At 38.1% G+C, this 20,234-nt stretch overlaps 2 protein-coding genes across 4 annotated transcripts; both read left to right on the top strand.

The window, feature by feature from the left end:
• The first annotated feature begins 309 nt into the window (after nucleotides 1–309).
• Nucleotides 310–4,725, top strand: LOC135633791 (uncharacterized). Of its 2 annotated transcripts, none has more exons than XM_065143704.1 (10): nucleotides 310–798; nucleotides 878–1,058; nucleotides 1,338–1,471; nucleotides 1,606–1,718; nucleotides 2,746–2,869; nucleotides 3,211–3,366; nucleotides 3,551–3,703; nucleotides 3,989–4,068; nucleotides 4,164–4,213; nucleotides 4,361–4,725. In XM_065143704.1, exons 1-10 carry the CDS (start codon nucleotides 397–399, stop codon nucleotides 4,486–4,488), a joined length of 1,521 nt encoding a protein of 506 aa, XP_064999776.1. In that variant the 5' UTR covers nucleotides 310–396; the 3' UTR covers nucleotides 4,489–4,725. The 2 variants fall into 2 exon arrangements, with proteins under 2 accessions (XP_064999776.1, XP_064999777.1); XM_065143705.1 differs by having other exon boundaries at nucleotides 478–798; nucleotides 883–1,058.
• A 908-nt stretch (nucleotides 4,726–5,633) lies between these two features.
• On the top strand, nucleotides 5,634–15,133 carry LOC135633792 (chaperone protein dnaJ A7A, chloroplastic-like). 2 transcript variants are annotated; one of them, XM_065143706.1, is made up of 8 exons: nucleotides 5,634–6,438; nucleotides 7,517–7,701; nucleotides 9,826–9,964; nucleotides 10,111–10,168; nucleotides 12,398–12,440; nucleotides 13,570–13,618; nucleotides 13,734–13,814; nucleotides 13,921–15,133. In XM_065143706.1, exons 2-8 carry the CDS (start codon nucleotides 7,571–7,573, stop codon nucleotides 14,779–14,781), a joined length of 1,362 nt encoding a protein of 453 aa, XP_064999778.1. In that variant the 5' UTR covers nucleotides 5,634–6,438; nucleotides 7,517–7,570; the 3' UTR covers nucleotides 14,782–15,133. The 2 variants fall into 2 exon arrangements, with proteins under 2 accessions (XP_064999778.1, XP_064999779.1); XM_065143707.1 differs by having other exon boundaries at nucleotides 5,635–6,438; nucleotides 7,559–7,701.
• The last annotated feature ends 5,101 nt before the right edge of the window (nucleotides 15,134–20,234 follow it).

Here is a 20,234-nt window from a genome sequence, read left to right as displayed (position 1 = left end):
TTAATATATGCAAGTTCCAAAAAATTTTAGAATATTAAATATATGCTAAATTCCCTTGGATTTAGCATACCTCAATATTATTAATATTTCTTAATTTAAGAATGATTTTCCAGGTTCTTTTTCCTTAAATTTTTTTTTGAATATTTGAAGGTTTTAAATTTTATAAAATGTGTATGCTAAAGTCACATTCTAATTTTTGAGGGATAAATATATTATCATATATATAATTATAATTCAGCTAATTTTCCACGGCATATCCACTAACGTCATTTGCTCGCGACTTACATTCAAAAGTGAGAGAATAAGGCAAGTCATCAAAAAGACCTCGACTCCACTTTCTGCTGTTACTACTCCCTTCTTCCTCTCAGAGGAGCTCCTTCTCCTCGAGGAGACAACATGGCCCCGGCTTCATGTCTTCCTCCCCTCATCCTCCTCTTCCTCCTCTTCCTCTTCCTGACCTTGGGCATCTCAGGAGTCCATTCCTCGACCACCTTGTCCCCAAGCGCAGCCATGCAATCCCTGGCACAGAAAAGGAAGCCCGCCATGGACTCCGAGCTCCCATTCGCCGCCCACTTCTTCCCCCAGCAGCTGGACCACTTCACCTTCCGGCCCAAGGCTTACCATGTCTTCTACCAGAAGTACCTCATCAACTCCACCTACTGGGACCAAGGCCCCGTCCACACCGCCCCCATCTTCGTCTACACCGGCAACGAAGGCAACATCGAGTGGTTCGCCGCCAACACCGGGTTCATGCTCGACATCGCGCCCAAGTTCAAGGCCCTCCTCGTCTTCATCGAGGTACATGAATTCTTCTCTTCTTCCGTTGGTGGGAGTATACGAATCGAAGTAATTATGTAGCCTTTTGCTTCGGTTTTAGCATAGATTCTATGGCGAGTCGATGCCATTCGGGAATGATTCATACGAATCGGCTGAGGAATTGGGATATCTGACATCGACGCAAGCATTGGCAGATTACGCAATTCTCATAAGAAGCCTAAAGAAGAACTTGTCGGCAGAGGCATCTCCGGTTGTAGTCTTTGGTGGATCCTATGGGGGAAGTATGTTTCTCCCTCTTGTGTATAGATGTTATCCTCAAATTCTAACAGTAATCTTTTTGGTGGGGTTAATTAGGATCCTACAGTCAAATAACAAATCCAAATCGATCAACAATCTCCAGACGAATCCGAACAACATACGATAATTGTTAACTTGACGATGAACAAAAAGTTTTGTCTTGTGTCAATGATATGGTGCAGAGTTAATCGGCATCCATCTTTCCTTGTGTATAAGAATGAAAATATTCCAACTTTATACCTCCTAAACTTTTTGGTTCTCAGTGTTGGCAGCTTGGTTCAGACTAAAGTATCCACATATAACCATCGGGGCTCTGGCTTCATCAGCACCCATCCTGCAGTTTGATCATATTGTCCCATGGAGTAGCTTCTATGATGGTGTGTCGCAGGATTTCAAGGTGTAGACCCAAATTTATATTCCAATTTATAAATTTCGAGTTGGATTGTTGTCTGTGTTGAGCACGGATTAGAGTAAAACCATTTGATATGCAAGTTCTCATTTTTGATCTTTTGGTTGATTGGCATCTTGCAGGATGAGAGCATTAACTGCTTTGAGGTGATCAAGGACAGCTGGGATGAGTTGATGGTAGTGGGAGCTAAGAAGGGAGGGATGTTGGAACTTACCAAAACTTTTAGAGCTTGCAAGTAAGTTAATTCTTCTTGGCAAGCACAAGTATGGATTGATCACCTCAAACTACCATAATAATTATCGAAATTATTGAGCAATTTGGTTGATGAGATGGCATTAGTAATTACTTGTCTTGTTAAGGGTTCATCTAGGTGGGTGCAATGTGCCTTTCAAGACAGGCTCTTGTCGGACGTGTAGGACATTTAAATAACATTCAATATGACACTGGGAAAAAAACGACCTAGGCTGCATGCCTGACGACTTTAATTGCATGAGACCAAATCTGTTCGTGTTGATTTGGCTTATGAGTCAATTTTCTGATTGTTATCCACATATGTTACTCTACTATGGTGATGGAACAAGCACCTACTTCATTGAGAGGGACACTGGGACCTCCATTTACATCCAAGTTTGATGTAGATTAATTAATCAATAAGGAGATACTTCTTGTCTTTATTCTTGCGGAATTTGAAGTTTTTTTCTACAAGACCTCATCTGGGATGAGCATAAGTTTAGAAACCTATAAGCACATGGGCCATCCAATTTAGCTCCATGTTTGGCATTGTGACCTTTAACCACATATAGAGAATGGTTTGAGCTCCACCAACAATTTTATCATCAATGGAAGTGGGGGATATTTGGATTTTCTTATATTTTTGTGTGCCAGTCAGTGTTCAAATACTTGTAGAAAGCATGCAGCATTGGTTGATCCAAAATGTCACACTCAAATGAAAAAAAATTATCCAGTTTTTAAGAGTTATGTTATGACAACAACTAGAGACATGTCAGAGTACAATTCCTTGATACTCCAGAAGTTTACGGTAGCTCATGGTCGTAGACCATTTTTTAGCACTCACAGTGTAACTCTCACACAAACTTACAGTTCTGAGTAACTGAAAGCAGTCCTTTATGATGGCCAAATCCTGTGTTATTTTGGCACTATCAATTGTTCCTTTTTTTCCTTCGAGGAAAATACTCTTTATATCTTTACATACACTTCTCATTTTGACCTGTCTTGGGTAAGATGTGGTTCACACATTGCAGAAAACTTCAGTCTGTATATTCTGTGAGAGATTGGTTGTGGACAGCATTTGTATACACAGCAATGATTGATTACCCAACTCCAGCCAATTTTCTGATGCCTTTGCCTGCATATCCTGTTAAAGAGGTAATGCTTCCATACTGTTCTCTTGAGACTGATGTATATTATCTTGCGTAATTGTGTCAATCTTGGACAAGCTATTCATCTTCTTATGAACGACAGTCCAGTGTCTGGTGCCCCTTCTTGAAAAGAACAAAAACTGGCACATGCAGATTATCTACAATCCTATTTATCTTGATATGTGAATGTTAATGATCATAGGATTGGAGGCAGCTGAAGTTATCATTGATTAGATTATGTACATTTCTTGATGTCCTTGCTGCTATTTATTCTCACAACAGATTATGATCTTGCTTTTATGGCTCTCTTTTTTTTTTCATTTCACTAATCAGAACTATTTCTTATAGATGTGTAGGATTATTGATGGATTCCCAGCAGGAGAGGACATACTCATTAAAGTGTTTTCAGCTGCAAGTTTATATTACAACTACTCAAGTACTAATTCTTGCTTTGACATAGAAAATGGAAGTGATCCTCATGGCCTCCATGGTTGGGACTGGCAGGTAGAAACCTGCCGTAATCTACTGTCCTTTACACATTTTTTAAACTTCACCTCAGGCTTACATATATAATTGTACAATTCAATTTTGGAACACCATAAAATTTGCATGACGGGAAATTTCAGTGCCATAGTTCTGGACATCCCTAGTGGAAATTTGTCGATCATCTAATTTTTTCGTCTCTCAGGCATGCACAGAGATGGTCATGCCAATGACTTCCTCTAATGAAAGCATGTTTCCCCCATCCACATATGACTATAAAGAATTTGGTGACCAGTGCGTGACAAAGTATGAAGTTCGACCAAGGCCCCACTGGATAACCACAGAATATGGTGGCAATGTGAGTCAATTCTTTCTGGGATGCAATTCATGTTGCTCTTTGTTTGAACATAGAGGTCACACATTAGTCTTTCACTTAAAAGAATTTGATAAATTGAAGATGCAACACAGCTGGATGTATAAATGCATTACATGTCATAGATCATAAAAACTAGAAGTTTATGCTTTGGATTTTGCGAACTAGAAGATATTATTTTGCTTAATAGGCCCATGTTTTGAACAGATTTTGCATAAAACTTTGCATTTCTTTTGCTAAATTGTTTCCTGGAATGATTGTTGTAACCAGAAAATTGAGCTAGTGCTAAAGAGATTCGGAAGCAACATTATTTTCTCTAATGGAATGAGAGACCCTTGGAGTAGAGGCGGGTAATTATTAATCATTACCAAGGTTCATGGTGTATCCTTCTATACTTGTTTTGATTGTTTGATTTTTATGCTTTTGCCATTGAATACATTTGTAGGGTGCTGAAGAACATATCATCCAGCATCATTGCCCTCGTCACACCATTAGGTGAGCGGATTGGCTTGCCAAGAAAGTTTTTCCAGTAAACCAAATCTTACCCAAAAAGAAAGAAATCCTTTGTTGTACTAACTATTCTTAATTGTTACATTATTGATCAATCAACCTTCTGATTCAACCACTGTTGCATCTCTTCAGGGGCTCATCACTTGGATTTTCGAGCAGCCACAAAAGATGATCCCAAGTGGCTCAAAGAGCAAAGAGAAACAGAGGTTAAGATAATTCAAGGTTGGATCGATCAATACTATGAAGATTTAAGGAAGTGATCAAAGGCCTGAGCAGTTGATGCTCATTCCTTTAGCGCATAGATCCGATTGATGAAATAAGTTGACATCGACGAGTTTAACTCCATTCAGAAAAGTGTTATTTATAAGGGAGCTTAAGAAATAAGCACACTGTCTGAGGTGCTATATTGTGGTAACATTTTACATTTAATATGTATTTTGTTTCATCTCTGCACAGTTATGTTCCATAATTAACTGTGCCATATACCTTGAGATCCATTTCAGTATGTCTTCCTCTTTGATATATATATATATATATATATATATATATATATATATATATATATATATATAACCACAGAACACAGACAGTTTCCATTCTCATCACCAGCAAAACAAATTGTTAACATGAACACCAATTCAGCAGACAGCATAGAGGGGAAACTAAGGGAGAAAGGTGGAAGAGGAACACGAGAACTGAAGCCATTGTACCATTTTTGTGCTCTCCAATCTATATGAATCCTTATAATTCTGCTGACACTCCATGGTTTCCCCTGCCAATCACTCAGCCATATTCATCAGCATCATCTTTTTTGTTGTGAAGGCCACTATCCACTAATTTTGATGGATTAAACTTAGTACTTAGTTAATACTGTGGCAAAAATTTTGATTAGGCATCCATTAATTCCAAAAGCTTTACGCTATTCTAACAGTAACCAAGATATTCATGTACTTGTATACATGATAAAAGCCAAGAAGAACAAAAGAAGTTGCACCTTTTCCCACATAGGTTTTTCGATTTTGAGTTGTTCATCCGCTATGTTTAGAAAGGATAATAATGAGGCTTATAGAATTGATGTGATCTTAATTTAATTGAATAAAAAGTACTCAACCTTTGTATAATAAGACAAATTAATAGCTATTCATAACATTATGAAAAATAAAAGATGTTTGGATGATTTCCCTCATTTTTTTATCTTTTTAAAAAAGTGCTACTGAATAATTTTTCAAATGAGCTCCCTAATTTAAACAATATTCAAACTACCCCTTAAAAAGATTGAATGTCATGTTCCCATCTATATCCAAGCCACCCTATGGACTGCGGCCCATAGAGTGTGCAACAGTCCAAATGGATGGACTAGTAGCATGGTTCGGTCTATTAGCCCGTAGGGTTTGCGTCGGATTGGATTACCTTGGGGCAAACAGCCAGGGCAGACTCGATGCGCGGAGAGGGAGGATGAGATGATCTCGGAGATCGCTTTCGCCGAGGCGGAGCTCGATCGAGCATGCACCGAAGGAAAACTCGATGCGAGGAGAGGGAGGACGATCTGATCTAGGAGATCAATTTCGCTGAGGCTGAGCTCGATCGAGCAAGCACCGAAGGCAGAGTCGATGCGAGGAGAGGGAGGATGAGATGATCTCGGAGATCGCTTTCGCCGTGGCGGAGCTCGATCGAGCAAGCACCGAAGGCAAAGTCGATGCGAGGAGAGGGAGGATGATCTGATCTAGGAGATCAATTTCGCTGAGGCTGAGCTCGATCGAAGGCCTCTCCGTCGCCGCCCCAAAGAACTGACGCAGTGAGCGCTCGCGCCGCTTACCATGCGGTGTGCCCCCGTGAATTGAACCTGATTATGACCGTCGTTATTTGACTCAGCAAGGGCTGAATTCGGTTCGGTGAACACAGTGAACCTGATAGGTTCGGTCCGGCTCAAACCAACCCGTCGGCAGCGGTACTGACCCTGGACGGTTCTAGATGATTCTTTGAGATAGAGTGACGGAGAGCCCTCCGATCAAATCCGATCCGACGACTGACGTTTGCCTTGGTGCACCAATTGGACGAGATCCGAGTCCCTGACACATAAGGCTCGTGTTCCCGTTCCCATACCCTCTACCTCCGTCTCTTATCCCATTCCTCGGAACCAGACCGAGAGGTTCCCAGAGGAAGGGAGAGGCGAATCACCGGTGCGGCCGCTTCTGCCTCCGCCGCTTCAGGTCAGAAACCCTCCATCTCGTTGTGAGACTACCTTCCTCGAACGGGCTTGATGGCGTTTGGTGGATTCTTAGCTCCGAGATATCCTCCCTACAATGTCCATGTTCTTGAGGTCTATGCTTGATACTTCTCGTGGCGGCGACGGAAGATTCTGGTAGTTGTTGTTTTGAGCGTGATAGGTTTGTTGTGGGATGAGGTGTTGTTCTGTATGATAATCGTTTCCTTACTTTGTCGGAGATGTAGAGGCATCTCCTAATAATCTGGGGGAAGTGGATTGTGTATGTAGTTTCTGGGTGGTAGGGGTGAGATCTTTGAAGGAATGAAGAGACGAGAGACACGGATGCTTCTGTGGTGGGCAAGAATCTGATCTATTGAATCTCTACTATCTAGGAGTTCATTTGTTGGTTGGTAGAGTTGTGTTTGTGCACAATGAATTGTTCTGAATACTAAAGTGGCTAAGGTAGTATTGAGAAAAATGAAGGGTGCGAAACCATTGTGAATTTCTGCAAATACTTTTACTTGATACAAACCTGTAAATAACTGGCAATATCATAGCTAGTAAGAGCTTGAGAGGATCTCAGTAGAATATTATTGTTCACGACATAAATTGGCCAATTGTATAAGAAAATTGGTAAGGTCACATCTAGTCTCATGTTGGTTGGAGAGTTGAAGAACCAACGTCTAATGAAGAGCCAAAGAGTTGAAAAACATTGGTCGGAGTGTTTCAGTGTACATCCCATTTTCACAGCTCAGGGAGCTCGCACCTTTGAGGGCTGGTGTGGACATTATCATAAATTGATATGTTCGGAAATTTTACATGGGCTACGTATATAGGTTTTTTGGCTAAAATGTTGGATCACTTTTCATGTTCATAGACTAAGCAAGAGTTGCCGGAGAGCATTGGTAGTGCTTGACATTGACTATAATGTTATGAAATATATTTAATTATTCATGTTTTCCCCCTATTACAGATAAAATGAGCACAATTATAAGCAGTAACAGGATCATGACCATGTGATCTTCATGACTTTTGTACTCTTAATGCTTCAACAAAGTTGATCTTCCTTTTTGTTACTGCAGAGGGAACACAGGAGGTTTAATTTGCAATTATTTTCTCCTTAGCTGCACAGGTCCATGGCAATTGTACCATGTAGAGGTACTTATGTACCTCAGTTGGGGGTACAGCCTCAAGCAACACTTAGAAATGCATCTCCAGGATCTTGGCCTTGTTGTATTACTAAATTGGTGCTGATGCCTCAAATTAGGTAAGCATTGGTTTTATCTTTTTGTATTATGTCTGAACATGCAATACTGTGCTTATTTGTAATGCATTTGTTGTTTTTTTTCTTCCCCGACTCTTCTACCAATTAGGTGGGATACATTACATTCGGCTATGATTCTTTTCTAGTGTTCAACTGGTCGTGAGGCCTTGAATATTATATGTACATATGATCTATCCAGTAACCCTGTTTACTGGAACTCACTGAGTAGAGGCCTTGGTTTTCATAAAAACTAATCGATCATGTTTAATAACTAAAATGTTAAAGTTTGTCATTACATCTTTAATAGAACATGAAGTAGTGCCTCAATCTTTAAAAAAATTCAGCAGCACTTTCTTTGGGCGTGAACATTTTACTTCTGGAGTGTAACCTGAAAAGTTTGGTATTTTGGTATTTTGGGTGAGTTCGCATTTTAATGTAAAGTAGGTCATCTAGATATGTGTTTCTTTTAAGAGGGAAATGGATCTTAAGTGCATTGAAATCTCAAATAACCTAAGCGACTTTGGGTTGATAATCATATACTAATGCCCATATTGTCACGAAGCAATGAAATCAAGATGTTTGATACATGTTTGTGACCCTTTTCGGTCCTTTTTTTCAGGTGTTTTGAGTATTTTCTCATGTGCAACTTGTATGGGGTGTGCAGTACCATTGCCAAACCCAATTTCGCTTTTAGCGGCTTTTTTGTTTTTTGTTTTCGTTTTGTAAACCTTGGAAACCTATGTAGTTGTGTGGCGGCATGTGGAGGGAAAACTAGGCAAAATAATCTTGTTCTCGTGTGCCATGCTCTGATTTTTGGCTGACTGCCTTGTGACACAAAACATCCACCCTTCCAGCATATTGGAATCCCTGGGTGGTACCAGGGTGGATGAGATTTTGGTTATACATCTGAGGAGTGGTGCAGCGTTGTTAGTGTCTCCGCTTTTTGTTTAATGAATGTGCTAGGTAAACATTGGATCTTCACTTGCCTTGGGAATCCCCTTTGTGTGTGACTGCTCAACGCATTTGCGGGAATATTTTGTGCCTGATAAAAGTTACTTTCTGTTGCTTATGATCTCGAGTCTTTTACCCTTTTTGTGTGTGATTGCGGCATATTACTCATGCATTCACTTTGTAACCTTATCTTCTCTATACAGATCCTTAGTAGATTGTCTTAGCGAATTGCACAAGGTTAAGATCTAGATTGCAATTGCGAGCATGCGAGCAGGTGTCACTTTGGTGTCGTACACCTTAGACAAAACCATCTAAAGATGTGACAACATGGTAGCTTAGGCCCCAAGGTTTATATCGAGACGACAACCTTAACGTAAATATATCTCATTGATTTTCAAATAAACTTATACATATATGTTGAGGTGCCAATCTTGGTCCAACCCATATAGTTGACACAACCCATCAGTTACATAGATCAGGTCTAGGCCAAGAAATCATTGGGTGGTTTGGTCAAGCACATGTTTTCTTGATAGTGAGATGAAATGGAGTTAATGTGATCCTGATTTTTTCTTAAAGAACTTCTCTCAAATGCAACTTGACCTGTTACCTACATGGATTAAGCTCTAAGTGAGAAATCTTTAACGATTTGGTGGAAGGTCAAGTTTATGCCTACGTTATTTGGATTAGTAGATGTATGACTTACATGTGTAGTTATATTTAATTTATTCGTACATAAATATATTACCCATATCATATGTGTGGTTATATATGATTCTTTATATGCATATATGATGGTTCAAGCAAGCATAGTCTAGGTGATAACCCAAGTGCCCGGATGATTGCCGAGACAATAATACATGAGGGAACTATCTACATGGCCATTTACCTTTAGTAATTAGGATATTTCAACTTAGTTATCAACTGAACCAGCTGAAACCATTGATTTCTAATAGAAAACACTGTAACTGTATAGAAGTAATTCAGATTCACTGATTCAGTCAAAATTGATCCAAAACAAATGTGTATTTGACAAATACTTATAGAAAATATGAGAAATTATGTTAAAAATTTGATATCAAGCAAATTAATGAAAAACATTTTCGTGTGTATGTTAAGTTTAAGTTTCTGAATTTGATCTGTAGCCTTTCATCTCACTAGTTTCTTGTATATCTGCAGTACTTCAACAAGTAAGTATCTGGCATCATCACATGCAAGTTTCCTTGCCCCAGTGTCTTCATCTGCTTTGTTTTATAATGGGCCACATTTAAATTCTAGGCGCAATAGGGGAGCACGATTCATCGTTAGAGCTGATCTAGTGAGTGTGATTCTGTTTCTGTTCTAACATTCTTTTTTTCAACCTATGATGAAGTTGAAATACTTGATCATGGACTAGGCAAGTTTTATTTTAATATAATTGTATGTCTATCTGATCATATTTCCTTCTGGTATCATCTTTTGCAGGATTACTATTCTGTCCTTGGTGTATCAAGAAATGCTAGTAAATCTGAAATAAAAAGTGGCAAGTATACTATACAGGACTTAGCTTTTCTTTTCTATTTGCTGCTATTGTAGTTCTTGTCCTGTTGCCTTTGCATTTATAGGCATATGATGCAAGTTGTTTTTAGTTTACTGTAAGGATACAGTAAACTGCCTCCTAGTTACAAACAAGTCTTTATCATCCTGCCCTTTTCCTCGTACCCACAATTTACATCCCTTTTCACCTTTCTACTGTCAAAATAGTGGGATTTAATAGTCAGTGGGTTGCTTTAGAAACTATGACATTTTAGACTTTATGTTAGTCTGATGAACTTGTATTCTATGTTTAGCATCAAAGATTTACAAATTATAATCATCTTTCAAAAGCATGCAATCTTAGAGATTCTGCAACTGTACCAAACTGGCATGAGCAAGTGTAAACAAAACAAAGAAATATATCAGAAGCCAAAGAAGTCTATCAACTAATTTTGACTGGCTATAAAGATGACTGCCTGATATTTGGATGGAGTGTGAAGCCATGTTCCTATGATCAACCTCAGAGTTAAATGGCCGACAAGAGCCTATGTAGAATATTTGATAACACCATGGTCTCTATTTAATATTTTCTTTGGCTAATATTTCCCCTGGTCTAGCTTAGGATTCAAGACTTGTGGCCATTGTTGATAATAGTCAGCAATATCTCACTATCATGGTTTCTTTGTAAGTTTTAGTAGTAATAGGAGGCTAAATTTACCTTTCTTCTGCTCTCAAACCAATTGACTATTTAAACAAGCTAGACCTTATATATCCTGACTTGAGATAAACAAGCTCAAATTGCAATTTTTTAAAGTATGATATAATAGAGATTGGATATGATGTAAGAAAATAGTGCACTTCTCTGCTGCTGGTGATGGAGAAGGAAAACAAGAGTGGCTGGTGATGTAAGAAAATAGTGCACTTCTCAGCAGCCTGAAACATCATTCATGGATAAAATTTTAAATATCATAAAATAGATGGTGATAAGTTTACGTGTTCTATAACTTTCTAAACAATACTGCTCATGATGTAGATCCTTGAATTTAGGTGAAAAATCCTTAAAATGTATTGATTGTGATTCTTATAGCATTTAATGATGTTATATAGGATGTAAACACCACTTTGTGCGGATGCTATTTTAATCTCTATGAAACTTACAAGTTATGTACAAAAGTTCATCAGAGATGGGCATTTATTTATGTCATTATTAGGTAGGTGATACTACTCTATTTGGACCAGCATTCTACTCTTCTGTAGTCTAGTCATCATGTTTTGCGTTTGCCTTGCACCATCACATGATATTAGAATCTTCTCTAGGCAGTACTGTCATGCTTGAATCAGAAGTTGAGCCACTATAGTAAAGCCAACATTCCCTTTTTTACTGTGGCATCTTACTGACCATGTGCCCACTTTTGAGTTTGTCTAGTTGCATGTAATGACCCTTTGTCAGAAATAACTACTATTCGCTACTTCTAGCTAAGTATGATTTGCAGTGGCATCAATTATTTACATTCAATAGCATTAAAACATTTCTTATAATCTTTCAATCAAATGTTTGGTGTTAACTGCCTATGCATGAACAAGGAATAGTCATTCTGTCTGAGGCAAAGATCTCAATCTCAAATCAACATTTGATGTTTCAGAAAAAAAACTTGATGAGTTTGTATTAACATGAATTAATGTGGGAATAAAAGATATTTAATTTAGATCAATCACTTTTTCCATATATAGCAAATAATGGAAGAACAAAGCAGGGTGGGAGCAGTTAACCAATAGCATCATCAATTTAGTGATTTGCGAATATTGTGGAAAAAGTACAGAATTAATGAGTAGTCAATCAGATTTGCGAATATCGTGGAACAAGTGAATTAATGAGTAGTCAATCTGTTCTTGACTAATCGCCTGTTAATTCTAACAATCATTTAATGAAGCAAAAGAAAGAAAGAAAATGAAGTGTTAATAATTTCAGAGTTTTCTTGCTAAATAGTTGAACGTTCAGACTGAGATTATCAGCACAAACTGTTTGCATGAGATGTGACTCATGAAACATGGAACCTTTTAGCTGAATAGGAGAATGTGGCAATGCAACTGCTTATGCATATTGCCATCTATGTGCTTATCTTAATAACAATGATATATGCTGAATTCTGTAGTCATACACTAGCTGTCAACAAACACTTGCTTATCTATATTTTAGGTAGACATGATAATGTATGTTGGCATCTTTTTGTTGCAGCTTACAGGAAGCTTGCAAGGAGTTATCATCCTGATGTGAACAAGTGAGTAGAAAAATGTTGTCCATCTTTTGTTTATAATATTTTGATCACTAAACATATAATTAAATAATAAAAGCTCCAAATTCAACCCCTCACAACCCCAACAAACGGGCAGTAAAGAAATAAGAAGGAAGAAGGGTTTTCACCTTCACAAACAATTTCTGAACATTTCATTTGGGTAGAAAGGAGGGCAAATTCTCTGCAGCAAATTTTAAATTGATTAATTTGTTTAAAATATTGTTCATGAAAGATGGATCAAAACTTTTGGAATGTGTTCTTTTTAGTGGCATTGTGTGCTTGAAATCAAAGCATGCTTTTGGTATGACGAGAGATCTGGTTTAGTTGAGCCTTCAAGATTTAGGTGTAGCATGTAAGAACATCTCTGTGCCTTGGAAGATTAATGAATGTAAACCTAAAGTTTATGTTCTTACTATGAGAATGAAGGAAGGAGTGGGAAAACAAGGAGAGGAAGGAAGAAATAAGTGGAAGAGCATGGAGAAGGAATAAACCTTAAAAAAATCAAAAAATAAAGAAAAATAAATAGTTATAAATAACAGCGAAATAATAGCAGATGAATTAGGTTTATGATGAATGGGACAATTGGACGAGTATGCATAGTTTCTTACAATTTTCTTCTTTGTTTCATAATTACTGAGCAAACTGGTAGAAAGGATGAAGTTCTTGAGTGCTAAGGGATGAAGTTTTGCTTAGGAAGAAGAGAATAAGGAATTAGAGGAGAAAGAGAAGGCATACCAGAACAAGCGTCGGGTGTGAGTAGTGGTGGGCCAACAAGCAGCGGGCATGGGAGTGGTGACGGTGGGTGAAGATGTGATGGTTGAGTTGGGCAAGCTAAGCCTTGGCATAGGGTTAAATATAAAAAGATTAATATTATATATAATTATACTGAACCAGATCGGATTGCTTGTCTTGGGCTGGTCCACATACTAGTTGGTGGTCCGACTGGTAAAAACCAACCGAACAGTACCAGACCAATCGGTTTTGCAATAGATGATTCAAACAGTAGTTCATCTTGTAATAGGTTTTATTATTGATCTTTTGATTTTTTCAGCTATGAGCAATCTTGCTAAAACTTGAGGCAGGGTTAAGTTTTACTGCTTGTTATTTGTTTTAGAGAACCTGGAGCAGAACAGAAATTCAAGGAGATCAGCAATGTATATGAGGTTATTCCTCTTCTTATGGACATGTTTATACAAACCGGTAGATTTAGCAGCAATCCTAGTAAACTTAATTCTGATGTCATTAATTTTGATGTCTTTATAAGTTGCTTTCTTACAGGTCCTGTCAGATGATGAAAAGAGGTCAATATATGATAAGTACGGAGAAGCTGGCCTCAAAGGTGCTGGCATGGGCACGGGGGTGAGTATCAGCTAGGGGTTGACTTTATCCTGTTCCTGTAAAAGAACATCTTTCCATAATTTTCTGCTGCTTTTCTTCTAATGTTCTATTAATGTTTTCACCACAGGATTATGGCAACCCATTTGATATCTTTGAGTCATTATTTGAAGGCATGGGAGGGATGGGAGGAATGGGTGGGATGGGAGGAGCAAGAGCTGCTCGCAACAGGCCTATGCAAGGTGATGATGAGAGCTACAATCTTGTTCTAAATTTCAAAGATGCGATTTTCGGTGTGGAGAAGGAGATAGAGATTACACGGCTAGAAAGGTGTGGAACTTGTGATGGTTCTGGCGCCAAACCTGGCACGACGCCAAGCAAGTGCAACACCTGTGGAGGTCAAGGTCAGGTCATCTCTTCGGCAAGGACCCCTCTGGGTGTATTCCAGCAAGTTATGACTTGCTCAACTTGTGGTGGTACTGGTGAGTCCTCTACCCCATGCAGCACCTGTGGAGGGGATGGGTGTGTGAGGAAGACAAAGAGGATAAGCCTGAAAGTTCCAGCCGGAGTCGACTCTGGTAGTCGGCTGAGGGTTCGGTCGGAAGGGAATGCTGGAAGGCGGGGTGGTCCACCTGGCGACCTGTATGTGTTCATCGAAGTTCTATCAGACCCTGTGCTCAAGAGGGATGGAACCAACATTCTCTACACATGCAAGGTATCATATATCGATGCAATCTTAGGGACTACCATGAAGGTTCCGACGGTGGATGGAAAGGTGGACCTGAAGATTCCTGCTGGGACGCAGCCAGGTACGACCCTAGTTATGGCTAAGAAGGGGGTTCCATATCTTGGAAAGCCAAACATGAGGGGAGACCAGCTGGTTCGTGTGCAGGTAGAGATCCCAAAGAGGTTAAGTAGTGAAGAAAAGAAGCTGATCGAGGAGCTTTCCAACCTCAGCAAGTTTAAGACGGCAAACAGCAGGAGACAGTAAAAAAAAAGAAAAACTAACTTCCCCATTCATTGGTGGCTGAAATATTCCAGCGTCCTAAAGAAGTGGAACATTCATGCAAGTCTTCAGGTGATGGGGAGTGGTCCTTTTAATACTAATGCATACGAATTTGGTTAATCTAGAAATGATAAACTCAAGAATTGATGAGTGTGAGCAATATTGCCTGACGTAGGATGAGATATTAACCAATTTCATATGTTTGAGGATGATATTTCATACATCAATTTTGCAAGGATTTCATGGTAAAAGCAAGGAAACACTTTTTAACGGCAAAAATTGTGCTGCACTGCAATTTTTCTTATTGAAGTTGAATGAATTTGTTAACTTATCACAATTTGTCGTCAATCCTACCTCTGCCTCTTTCTCTCGACTGTTGAATTTTGAGTCCCTTGGAGTATCATTGGCTTCGGTTTGGTTTGGTTTGGTTTGGTTCGGTTAAGTTTGAATTATAACTAAAGCGGGATATTAGTTATACAGTTCAAAATCATTCTGGTTCCTGCAAATTGAAATCAGTGATTTCAGTTCGGTTTTGAGCTGGTCTGAAAATTTTTAAAAAGCTAAGTATCCTTAAAAATGATTCATATATTTTTTTAATTTAATTTTAAATTCGATTGAAATAGAATCATAGCTCTCAAAATTAGGATCTTTCGAATTAGAACTAGAATCAATTAAAAATAAAAAAATAAGATATTCGATTTAATGCTCATGTTCATGTCTTTCGATTTTGTTTATACTTTGCATAGCATATAGAGAGCTTAAAGTAGGCTTGATAGTCCTATTTTCGTTGGTTTTTATGATTGTTTCAATGCAAATTGTTACGAAACAAACCATCTAAGTAGTCATTTCGAGGATTTTCTATATCTATAAAGTAGTGCGAAGTGTCAACCAATACGGAGTACCTAAGTTGCATATGGTTGGATAAGCCTTTGGGGCAGTGTATAGTATAGACTAGTTCATTGCCTTGTTTTGCAAGTGTCATATGGGCACTTATAGAGACTTTTGACTATAGTGGATTACCTTGAACCATTTGTCGTATAACCATTCAATGCTTGCAAAGTCTATATTTGTAATTTACATTGTCTATCAAGTATTTGTTGAAATGATTGATTGTGGATCCTGAGTTAAATGTTTTCTCTAATTTGTCTTCGCTTTTATAGGTCTTTAAGGGATCATAAGAAGTTTCGGGGAGGTTAACTCTTTATGGATGGATACACAAGGGTGCCACACAACCTAGGCAAAACCAACTAAGTTTATGATAGATGGTGTCAGAGCGGGACAAGCATACTTAGAAATACTTGGTATACAAACATGAGAAATATAGCGAGGCTGCATGGAGGATAGCCAGTACATGCGAATGTTTGGGGGAAACGAGCGTTGATATATAGGGAAAGAAGTCGCTCGAAAGAGTGAGCATCCGAGATTGACATTAAGAGGAATGACCAACCCTTCGTGTAAGAGGCATCATGAGGACAAATAAGCTAGGAAGAATATATAATGCACAAAGGTTGGGATTATTGAGTTTAAGCTACAGCTCGACATTGGCAACCAAACTTGACGGTGCTCAAGGCAAGTGTGACACTTGCAAAGGACGAGACCTTGCAAGGTGTGATGAATTATTGAATAACCAAAATAGTTATGCAAAGCTCATAAAGGTGACATGAATTACTAAATCGAAAAATTCGATACTTATGCAAGGGCTTATATGTGGACGATTCTATTCATGGTCACCCCAAAGCAATCAAAACACGATGTCATGAAGTATTGAAACTTTCTCTTCAACGTGGAAAGAATACGTCTATAGGAGGCTGAAGTATATAGCAAGTTTAGTATGTTATTAGGCCTTAAGAGGAGCTGTGAGGACTATATTGGTTAAGAGTTACAATCTAGCAAGTGCATTCGTGGGGATGAAATAGTGCATAATTTATTCAACAAGCGGAGTAGTCCAAGGAGATAGTGGTTTCCGAAACTTTCAAAGAGAATGATATAGAACGAACAGTAACTTCAACAAGACAGATATCTAAGAGGGATAAATCGAGGTTCTCCAAATGGAGAATCATGTGTAACGAACTATACATATTGAGAAAGGACACCTCAAGACAATGACTCCATAAAGCTTGATGGACTGAAAGAGCAACGAAGAGCTGTTGCATGATCTCATATAAGGTAATGTATTGGTGGACATATTGCAAGATCAAGTGGGGGAGCAACCTAAGATAATACTAAACTAAGGTAAACTTAGAGTCAATACATAGATCAAACTGAATAGAGAGCCAACCTATGGAATGGTGAGCGTGAGGGCCACCATCTACTCAATGTAAACCGAAGAGTAAAGTAACATGGGTGGAACTTAGTGAAGTGTCACGTCACATAAAGGAAGTCGACATAAAAGATGGAACATGGAAAGAAAGCATAAAGTTTTCCTTAGATAGAGATAAAGGACATGAACTCTTGTAGAGATAAAAGTGAGATCATATCATTCAATGAGTCCATCATTCTGATAGAGAAAACTCAACTTATATTGTGCTAAAGTCAAAGGGAGTTTCGAGGCTCATGCATTTTATTTCAACGAAGCATTTGATAGAGAAACTAAAGTAACTCAACTTACAAAGGTAAATTTGAGGCCAGAAGACCTTAGCATAGGGCAAGAGGACACAAAGATGGGTACTCTTAAGAAATATGTCATAGTGTTATCATTCAAGTTGTGGTGAAGCAAAGGGTGCATAGCAAAGATTATACTAGATAGCAAAGGCCTAAGATCTAGATAATGGTGCATTAATTTTAGTAAAGTTGGTGGACTTTCTAAGCTATTGAGTAATGGATTGTCCTAACATTGTGCTTCATCTAAGTGTGACCTGAGAGCGGGTGGACGAAAGTTAATTATCAAATGATTGAATACAATCAGAGGTGATAGAGGCCCTACGATATGTTGATAGAGGTCACATATAGAGAGATCATAGCCTAAGTTTATCCCACAAAAGTCAATGCAATAGAGATATTACTAAGAGGCGATATAATGTAGCGAATAATGGTGAAATAATTAGAGATAATATGACACACATGGGAGAAGTCCCACAAGGGACTAGATCATACGGAGGTATGATCAGGAGTTATTGGGAACTCCATTTTGATGAACAATATGATGACAAAAAGTGCTATAAATTCAAGGAGTGCATGTCATAGTATCGTAAAGATAGGTCTTCCATGCGTGCATCGAATTTTACATCAGATGAAAGCTTTGGTCATCAGATATAGGGGTAGTGTACCATCGAGAGAGAATTCTAAGTATAAGTACTAATGAGTCATATGAGAGGACTTGATCAAATAGAGGTATAATCAAAACGATTAGAGAATTGAACTACCCTAGAGCTCATATTCACTTAAGAGAGCCCGGTAAATCAGAGGACAAAGTCAAGTAAGTGAACGTTACTACCAAGGAAGCAAAGGAGAACAAAAATAGCACGAGCCCTGTAACATGATAGTGGAGGCCATGCATGAGAGTTGTAGTCTATTTTTTCATCAATCATGGGGAATTGCTCATAGAATACAAAGGTACTAAAGTAGGTGGTTAAAAAGAGCGAGGAAGGGTAAAGACTCAATTACCCAAAACCAAACCTCGATTAGAATAGAGATAGACTCAAAGGAGTATCAAAATGCCGTAGAGGCATATCTACCAATTGCAAAAAAAAAAAAAAATACAGATGCGAGGTGACGGATAGAAGGGCCATGGGCATGACAATACTATGGTATTATAAAGGCGAGACTTTCATAAAGTCATTGATCTTTTGCTCTCATGAAGGGAGAGCACTTGGTCATGAAAGGGATAGATGAGGTAGAAAATATAGAGACAAACTCCAAGTACCAAGATAAGATTGAAAGATAGAGGTCAAGAAACTTCGTAAGACTGGTGTTAACGGGCTTATTATTAAAATAGCTAAAAGTAAAAAACTTTAAGTTGATGCAAAAATGATCGATCAAGGAATGAAGTAGGTCATACCTATTGTTGTACATTTTTTACTTAGAGGAGTATGTGACAAAGATGATTGAGAAGACGGTACAAACTCAAATATGACCAAAATTATTGGAGACTTACTTTAATTTGGAGCAAAATTTAGCCCTCTTCAGGTAAAACCTTTTGCATTCCAAAAATTTAATGGTAATGAGAAGGTGAATCTCAATAGTTAACTCAATACAAGAAGTGCAAACACTTTGGGTGATTCAAAAGTGTGAGCAAAGAATAGGTAAAGGCTAGTAACTAACTCAATACATAGAGTATGACCCCAAGGAGGCAAGTGAAGTCAAGTAACATTTGTTTTCTCAACTCTTAAGAGAATATGTGAAATCAAGTACTCTGATTCTCTTATTTATCCATTAAAAGAGCTTTGCACAAGTTCAAAGACCCTTTGAAAAAACTTAGTGAAAAACAATAGTTATCAAATCCTCAACAATGTTGATCGATGCTATTGAGAATAGATTGTCTGCTTCATTTTCTAATAGAATGTTAATCAAAAGTGAAAGTAATACAAATATACTTGGAGGCGACAAATAAGTAAAAAAGGAATTAATGAGCAAATTTTACGAAGGAAAGACTCCCAAAACTTCAAAGTCTCTGAGATGATACTCGTTAAAACTCTAATAAGCATCCACCCAGTTCAAGTGGCATGAGACTTTTAAAAGATTGGTGCATAACAAGAAAGGTTTTTTTCTTTCATCTGAAGGATCCGTAGGAACTAATAAGGATCAACACAACTCGATCAAACCCACACTAAAGTCAGAGCCATTGACGAGTTAAAGTATTATAATGGATCAAAATTTAATTATTCAATAGTAACGGTAGAGTGCAGTTGGGAGCCAAGAGATATATTACAATTGGAGCAGAAGATTAAATATTCAACAAAGGTAAAAAGATACAGCGTCTACAAAGGCTTCAACGAGGGCGTCCAAGGAATATGCAGGAGAGCATGTCATGGATAAAGCTATAAATAGGATGTTCAATGTAATCCTCATATATGTTCATGTCTTTTGATTTTGTTCATACTTTGCACAATATGTAGAGGGCTTGCAGTGAACTTACCAACCCTATTTTGGTTGGCTTTTGTGGTTGTTTTAAGTTTGTAAATATAGATTATGTAATGACAAAACTACCTTGAAACAAGTCATCCAGGTAATCATTTTGAAATTTTCTATCTCGATAGAGTAACGTGGAGTGTCAACTAACACAACACCCAAAAACTACCTAGGTGGCACATGCTAGATGGGTCTTTCGGGTAGCGTATAGGACTGATTCGCTATGTTATTCCGTAGTAGTGTCATGTGGATGCTTATGAAAATTTTTTTATCACGGTTGATGACCTTGGACCGAAATCTATATAATTTACATGCATATCAGGTATTTGCTAAAATGATTATTTATAAATTTCGAGTTTTCTGACTTATCT

This window comes from Musa acuminata, chromosome BXJ3-3 (assembly GCF_036884655.1).
Source record: "Musa acuminata AAA Group cultivar baxijiao chromosome BXJ3-3, Cavendish_Baxijiao_AAA, whole genome shotgun sequence".
Taxonomy (NCBI): Eukaryota; Viridiplantae; Streptophyta; class Magnoliopsida; order Zingiberales; family Musaceae; genus Musa; species Musa acuminata.
The sequence above is the reverse complement of the archived record's forward strand: the minus strand, read 5'-3'. Positions and strand labels throughout refer to the sequence as shown.

Coding starts and splice junctions, on each gene's coding strand:
- LOC135633791 (XM_065143704.1), top strand. CDS start 397: ATGGCCCCGGCTTCATGTCTTCCTCCCCTCATCCTCCTCTTCCTCCTC. Junction 1,719..2,745: donor AAAACTTTTAGAGCTTGCAA/GTAAGTTAATTC, acceptor CACACATTGCAG/AAAACTTCAGTCTGTATATT. Junction 4,214..4,360: donor TGCCCTCGTCACACCATTAG/GTGAGCGGATTG, acceptor GCATCTCTTCAG/GGGCTCATCACTTGGATTTT.
- LOC135633792 (XM_065143706.1), top strand. CDS start 7,571: ATGGCAATTGTACCATGTAGAGGTACTTATGTACCTCAGTTGGGGGTA. Junction 9,965..10,110: donor TCATCGTTAGAGCTGATCTA/GTGAGTGTGATT, acceptor CATCTTTTGCAG/GATTACTATTCTGTCCTTGG. Junction 13,815..13,920: donor GTGCTGGCATGGGCACGGGG/GTGAGTATCAGC, acceptor TTTTCACCACAG/GATTATGGCAACCCATTTGA.